We start from the raw sequence: 8,111 nt of genomic DNA, 5'->3' as shown, positions 1-8,111 counted from the left end.
CATTTGAAAATTAAAATAACATTATATTCGGGATATATATATATATATATATATATATATATATATATATATATATATATATATATATATATATATATTCGGTGCTCCTATATACACGAATAAAATCGTGTAATTGATATGTGTATTAATATGTGCGCCAATCATTATATCTCAATTATTGTATTAATATGTGTGCTAATCATTCTATCTCAATTATTGTATTAATATGTGTGCCAATCATTCTATCGATAAAATGTAATATTACAATTTTATACCCTCAGTTTACGTTGTCGTTTTAAAAAAGACCCTAGATTTTATCAATTTAAATCTTAAACCCTTAAAACTTTTTTAATTTTGAAAACTAACAAATAAAAACATATTATTTATTCATAAAAGTTGTATAATTAAAATGATCTCATTAATACATTTACAAGAAGAGTAATAATGAATATTATTAAATATTAATAGAAAAAAATTAATTTGTTAAATAAGAAATATAAACTATGAAACATTAACAAAAATAGAAGGGATAAAAATGAAAATTTGGTTACAATTTCTTTCTATATATAGATTTTCTTATATGTTAAACTGAAAGTGACTTGCAATGTTATTTTGAAAGTAACTTTCCTTAAAGCAAACATACGATACTTGTTATAAATATAGATTTTATTAAATGACAAGTTGGGAAGAATGGATGGGTGACACATATTATGAGGTATTTGTACTTAACCTTTCTTATTATTATTATTATTATTATTATTATTATTATTATTATTATTATTATTATCATTATTATTATTATTATTATTATTATTAAATGTATGTTTTTCTCTTTGTTATGTTTAGAGAGATGATATTCATCCAATGGAGACAAATGAAGTAGATGAAAATAATAGCTTCAATGAAAGTAACTATTTTTTCGACGACACATCGCCATTCGAAACGGATATTCATCCAATGGACAAAAATGAAGCAGATGAAAATGAAAGTTTAAATGAAAGTCGTTATTTCTTCGATGACACATCACCATTCAAAACAGATAAGGTATAAATTCATTAGTATGTTGTTACAGTAATGTTAGCATCGAGTGGATTTGTTAGCTACTGATAATAATATAATTGTCAGGTGTTCAATTCTCGTCAAGAATTGATGGATTAGGTGCAAAATATGGCAAATACTTTAGGTTATGTCATCGTCATAAAAAATTCGAAACGTAACTTTAATGTTGTATTTCAATGTGACCGTGGAGGTACATACAAAAGTACAAAAATCTCTAAAAAAAACAGGGACAAAAAAAATTAATTGTCCATTTAGCCTACCGGGTAAATATTCGACAGTAGAAAATTCTTGGAAGATAAAAATGATATGTGAATTTCATAACCATGAGCCGTCATTATATTTGAAATGTCATCCTTATCCACGACGGCTAACTGAATATGAATGTCGAGTAGTGGAAGATTTGTTGAAAAAAAAATGTCAAACCAAAAGATATATTATCTGCACTAAAAAACATAAATCCAAAAAATGTATCTACTCTCAAAACTATCTACAATGCAGACGAAAAACTTCGACGTAGGGAGAGAGAAGGTAAAACTCAAATGCAAGGTGTTATGGAATTTCTAGATCAAAATGGATATGTTTATTATAGTCGTGCAAATGTTTTGACAAATAAGTTAGAAGATTTATTTTTTGCTCATCCAAGATCATTAGAAATATGGCGTGCATTTCCACATGTCTTGTTAATGGATGCAACATATAAGACAAACAAGTACGGGATGCCTCTATTGGAGATTGTTGGTGTAACTCCAACAAATATGACATTTTCCATTGCATTTGTGTACATGCATGAAGAAAAACAGTCCAACTATGTTTGGTCTTTAGACTGTCTAAAATCGGTAATGGAAGGATGTATGTTGTCGCGTGTTATTGTGACCGATAGAGAAATGGCTCTCATGAACGCATACGTTGTTATATTTCCATATGCTAAAGGATTACTTTGCAGATGACATATAAATAACAATATCATGAAGAAATGCAAATCATGTTGGGATGTTCTTTATACGTCATGGACGAGTTTGGTTAACTCTGAAACAAAGGAAGCATACAACAAGAATTTGGCACAAGTTGAAAAAATTACGAACAATTATCCAGGTATTTTTAAATATACATTATAATATGTTATAATTCATTACATCAACTGAAATTTGTTTATGTATTTCAGATGCATTTTCTTATCTAAACAAAACATGGTTGACACCACACAAAGAAAAGTTTGTGTCTGCATGGACCGGTAAGTTTCTTAACTTTGGCAACCACACAACTAATAGAGCTGAAAGTCAACATGCCAAGTTAAAAAGATATGTCGAAACATCGCGATCAGATATCGCCAAATCATTGAAGCGTATTGCTGATGTTGTTGAGTCACAATACACAGGTATAAAAGCGAGTCTTGCGCATAACAAAATTTTTATTGTACATCGGTACTACGAAATACCACATCTAAAACCATTGTGTCGTTTCGTTTCAATTTATGCACTTGATATCATTTTCAAAGAATATGAGCGGTCCAAAGAATTTGGATTTGTTTATGAAAATTGTGGATGTCAAGTACGTACAAGTTATGGGCTGCCATGTGCGCATGAACAAGCTATATTTGTTAAAAAAGGTCATTATGTACCGCTTCATTCAGTCGATAAGTTTTGGAAGAAACTTGATTTATTAGAATGCAAATCGTTAGAAGATGACAATTTGGGTTGTGCAGTTGAGGTAAATATGTTTAATGCTCATTACGAAAAACAATCAAGACCTGTTAAGTTAAGTTTAGCAAGGAAGTTACTAAACTTAATCACGCCGTCAACAACTTCAGTTTCTGAACCTGCTACTCACAAAAATACTCGTGGGTGCCCCTCCTTAAAGAAGAAACTTTTCAAGAAAACCCATATCGATTTAAACCAGGACCCACCAACTCAAGATCCACCACCTCAAGATCAACCGACTCAATCGCCACCAACTCAATATCCATCTCGACGCAGCATTTCTACTTATACGCCTGATTATATGCGGTCTAATTTGTTTGATCTAAACTAGGAACCGGATAGGCACAGTACGTACTCGTTCCGAGAACCTCCAATGTTCAACTCAACTTTTAATCAGGAACAATCGATGCATAACTCGTACTTCAACCAAGAACAAGTAATGTATAATTCAGATCCACTTATGAATGAAATTCCGTATGAATTTCATCCATATGTCACAAACATACAAAACGTGAGGGGAGATGGAAATTGTGGATTTCGTGCAATAGCTGCGTGTCTCGGTTATAGTGAAGATAATTGGCGTCAAATCCGCTTAGATTTACAAAATGAGTTGTTAGCACACCCAGCTGAGTACGCACATATTTTTTATTACGATTTAAACACCATACATCACTCATTGAATTTCAATGGATCACATTTCGCACCAAAAGATCGTTGGTTGATTATGCCGGTCACTAGCTTTCTCATTGCTAACAAGTATAGTGTAATAGTTATTTTTCTAAGCAAAGATAGTCCATCAACATGTTTTCCACTATGGCTTGGTCCCCAAGACATCTCAACTCATAGAGTTGTTGTTGTTGCTCTTGTTAGAGGTGATCATTATGTGAAGGTTGATTTACATGGAGCATATCCAATGCCTACTATTTTGCCACTTTGGCGTCACAACAGATCATTACGGTCTGCTGGATGGGAAACTGTTTATGCTGCTCGCCTGAATTCATACATTTCTCCATTTGCAACACACAGTAATTGTAACAATTCTACAGTTATAATATCTGATAATTAATAAAATCAAGTTTATGTTTTGTTGTTTATAATTATGAAGATCTCTATAAATAAAAAAAATTGTTTTTTTTAATTTAGCAAACATATACGGAGTCTAATTGAAAATTTACGTCACAAATTCCATAGTTATTTAGCTTTAGCTACGGAATTTCATGTTTTTGCTATGAAATTTTTCCGTATCTAAATCGAAATTTTTTTGTAGTGTATATAGAAAACAATACATATTTTCTAATTATATATTTTTAATAGAGATGTGTATTGGACGGTTTGGTTTGGTTATTGGCCACGGTGAACCTTATTGCTATCAATAGGAACAATCATGAGATTATCGGTTAACAATAATTACATAAAAAAAATAATTTTAACAAACCATGTAAATCTATATTAAATTTATTGTTTACATATAATTAAATATATAAGATTATTGACTCGGTTTCCTTGTAAAACAAAAGTATGAGGACAAAATTTGACTTGATTATGTTTTTATGCAATTCCTTAAAAGGTAAATTTTGAAAGATAAATAAAAGTATGAGGACAAAATTTGAAAACATAATTGGAACATATTAAGTAAAAGGTTTAAAATAAAATTTTGAAAAACAAAAGGTAAATTTTGAAAGATAAATAAAAGCATGAGGACCCTCTTTGAAAATTAAAATACCATTATATTCGGGATTTATATACATGAGATTTAATTGATGGAAGACTGCTTTGCAATAATTATTCGTGCATATAGATATTTATTCGTGTCTTTAGAATTACCCTAAATATACTTAGGAAATGACAATTGACAAGAAACATGCTTGAACCATCAATATTTTCCTTTGTTCTTCCCTTTATCATTTGCTTCTCTCACTTTCTCTCATCACATCACAACAGACGAACGAAATCTCAAGCACTCGCCACTGCATCCCACTCTAATTTGTGCAAGAAACTTAATTGCTTCTATAAACTAATTTTTGGAAGAGATTATTCGCACCCGTCGCTTAGCGCAGGTAAACGTCTAGTATATATATATATATATATATATATATATATATATATATATATATATATATATATATATATATATATATATATATATATATATATATATATATATATATAGGGCTAGGTTATAATGTGGATGGACAATTATTGTGCGTACGTGTGGACAGTAATATTCTATGAGAATTACTAAGATAATAAGTTGTTTAGTAATGCGAATACGTTCAACCTCACACAACTATCGTCATTTTGATGCATTCTCACTAATTCTTGTTCATTTTTGTTCTCAAACATCGTTTTTTACTCATTTTCATTCTTACATAATACGACTCAATAAACATTCTGACAGAATGAGAATAATAATAAAATGTCTATAATAACCTTATGGACGATTTAATTAGTGAGAATGTATGATAATAACAATAGTTATGTAAGATTAAACATATTCATATTATCAAACAACATATTTTCTTTGTCATTATCACAAAATAGCACTGTCCACACGTCCACACAATAGATGTCAATCCACATTTGAACCTAGCTTTATGTGTGTATATATATATATATATATATATATATATATATATATATATATATATATATATATATATCAAGGTGGTAGAAATCGCTCGACGGTGGACCGGGGTCAAGGGATTAATCGGCTAAGCGGGGATTAATCGGGGGATTAATCGGAGACCATTAATTATTAAGAAAAATATTTAAAATTTAATAAATTCAAACATGAAATTTGGTCTTTTACATACTACAAAATGTTGTCTTCCAATTCCATTTCTACAATAAACTCTCAACCAACTATCTTAGTCCCACAACAATTACATATAAAGTTTGTTCAACAAAATGCACCAAAAACACTAAAAACAATACAAACTTTTTATAACATATACATAATATTCTAACAAATACAAAACCAAAAGTCCACATTAAGAAAAACACACCAATTCTTAACTTTTGAGGAGTGATTCCAGGGCATCAAAGAACAAGGATACTATTTCCGGGTTTGGAGTTTTGACAACACACTTGATTCAAGGGACACCAACAACCACTGTAATTTCAATCAGGAATGAAATACCTCTTGGAATCTTAGCTGATAAATACAAGACAACCGCTCTATAATTCCATCCACATATGTTTTCACAGTAAATCCACCAGAAACCAATTTCACCATTATGCACAAACCTGGAATTGGATACTAACCTTGAATTGGATTTTGAACCAGACAATTGTCTAAATGTCTACAGATAATTGAAAACTATGAATTCAATTCTTAACGAAGATATTGTAGTTGTAAGCACTATAGGCATCAACAATCAAAATCAAAATCAGAACTATGCATGATCAAAGAGATAAACGAATTGATTTAAAAAATCTAAAAACTCCAGCATATTTAACGTAACCTTGGGATTTCATACCTGTTAGCCACAAAATTAGGACCCCTGCTCCATTAGTGTTGGCCACAAGAAGTGGAGAAGCTTCAGAAGTCGATACCGGTGTTTAACTTTAGAAGTCGATACCGATGTTTAACCTCAGAATTCGACATCGGTGTGCTTGGAATCGGAAGACGATAGGCTTCAGAAGCTTGGAATCGGAAGTCGAAGAACTAGATGAAGTTGTCATCGCCGTCAATGGAGAAGAAGAAGATGTCGGCGATGGAATGGGTAATCGGAAGGAACCCTAGAATCAATTAACCCTCCCTATAATCACTGTTGTGGAAGCTTCGACAACGATGACTGGTGTGCTTCGAGGACGAGACGGACTGCGACGATGTTGGCGTTCACTGGAAGAAGAAGATGGCGTCGGAGGAGGAGCAGATGGTGTCGGCGTTCACTTCATTCTTCCATTCGTTCCTTGAGATGACAGAGAGAAATTCAAAAACGAAATTTTGATCGAATGCGATGGAATGGCGAAATTGGAAGGAACCCTAGAAACAATTGACAAATTTTCCATTAAAAGTTTTTTAATTTAGGTTGACCAGTTGACCGATTAGGGTGCCTAGACCCGCCTAGACCCAATTATCTCCGCCTTTGACCGACTTTGACAACGTCCGATTATAGAGACCGATTAGCTATAAACGTTATCTTCGGAGGACCGCCAAGCGCCTAGGCTCCGATTAATCGGCCGCCAAGGCCGATATTTGCAACACTTATATATATATATATATATATATATATATATATATATATATATATATATATATATATTGTGTAACGCCTGTGTTTCAAGGCTAAGCATTAATTCGATGATGTAATAGTCAAGTTCAACCATTGTAACCTATTTTAAAGTAATAAAGATGAATTACTTGAATATTATGTGAATTATGTGATTTTATGTGAATATATACTTGGTGGTAAATATATAATAAAAATAAGCGTCAAAAATAAAATGTTAGATAAGCCCGATATCTATGAAGAAAGTTGTAGTGTTTGTGACAAGGATTTCGGACATATAAAGAACGATGAAATCCGAGTTATAACGAAGAAGTTATGGTCTGTCGAAGTTTCGCGGCAGAACCGACATGACATTGCGTGACGTAAAAAGTGAGTTTACGATAAAGTGCTTTTTACACTTAGGTTGTGTTTGTTTTTTTTAAAAGTCCTCTTCTAACCTCTTAGTGCTGCGCGGCGCAGCAGACGCGCAACACTTTTAAGTTCGCAGCAGTTTGATTTTTAGAAGGCTTCGGGCTCAAAAACCTCTTCCCGTCCTCTTCCCCACGCATCATTGGGCTTGCCTCTTCTCACCACTTCTAAACCTAATAACAAAAAAAACACGGACAATAGCCGCAACGCCTCCTTCTTCGTTCTCCCTTGTCGTCGACACTGTTGAAGACCGGAAGAAATCCGAGCGCCGCTTGGTCCGCTGCCGCTCGCCACTCGCTGCTGCTGCTCGCCGCTCGCTGCTGCTGTTGCTCACCGGTTGCTGCTGCTGGTCGCCGGTCGCTGGATTCGCTGCCCAATCCACCATCTACCATCGTCTTCAACATTAACATCAACATGTTAGTTTTTTTTCCTAATTTCTTATTTGAGTACCTAAATATGAAGAAAAAGATGATAATCTCATGATATTTCTGAAACTTTGAAATTGTGAAATAAGATTGAAGCTGTGAAATAAGATTGAAGAGAGAAGCTGTGAAATAAGCTTTGAAACTGTGAAATAACTTTGAAACTCTGAAACTTTGTTATTATGATTTCTTATTTGAGTGCCTAAAGATAATCTCATGAATTTTCTGATTTCTTATTCACTGGTAATTTATTCATTTTTCTGAAACTTTTAAACTGTGAAATAAGATTG

At 32.5% G+C, this 8,111-nt stretch overlaps 1 protein-coding gene and 1 long non-coding RNA gene across 2 annotated transcripts; both read left to right on the top strand.

The window, feature by feature from the left end:
- Window positions 1-1,000: 1,000 nt before the first annotated feature.
- LOC145162291 (uncharacterized) lies at window positions 1,001-2,287 on the top strand. Its single transcript, XR_013739021.1, has 3 exons — window positions 1,001-1,044; window positions 2,003-2,151; window positions 2,222-2,287. It is a non-coding gene; the product is annotated as an uncharacterized LOC145162291 (long non-coding RNA).
- Window positions 2,288-3,195: 908 nt separating this feature from the next.
- LOC145163453 (uncharacterized) lies at window positions 3,196-3,919 on the top strand. The gene is made up of 2 exons (XM_079082295.1): window positions 3,196-3,781; window positions 3,900-3,919. Exons 1-2 carry the CDS (start codon window positions 3,196-3,198, stop codon window positions 3,917-3,919), a joined length of 606 nt encoding a protein of 201 aa, XP_078938421.1.
- The last annotated feature ends 4,192 nt before the right edge of the window (window positions 3,920-8,111 follow it).

This window comes from Lactuca virosa, chromosome 3, assembly GCF_052849685.1.
Source record: "Lactuca virosa cultivar CGN04683 chromosome 3, Lactuca_virosa_CGN04683_v6, whole genome shotgun sequence".
Classification (NCBI taxonomy): Eukaryota; Viridiplantae; Streptophyta; class Magnoliopsida; order Asterales; family Asteraceae; genus Lactuca; species Lactuca virosa.
The sequence above is the reverse complement of the archived record's forward strand: the minus strand, read 5'-3'. Positions and strand labels throughout refer to the sequence as shown.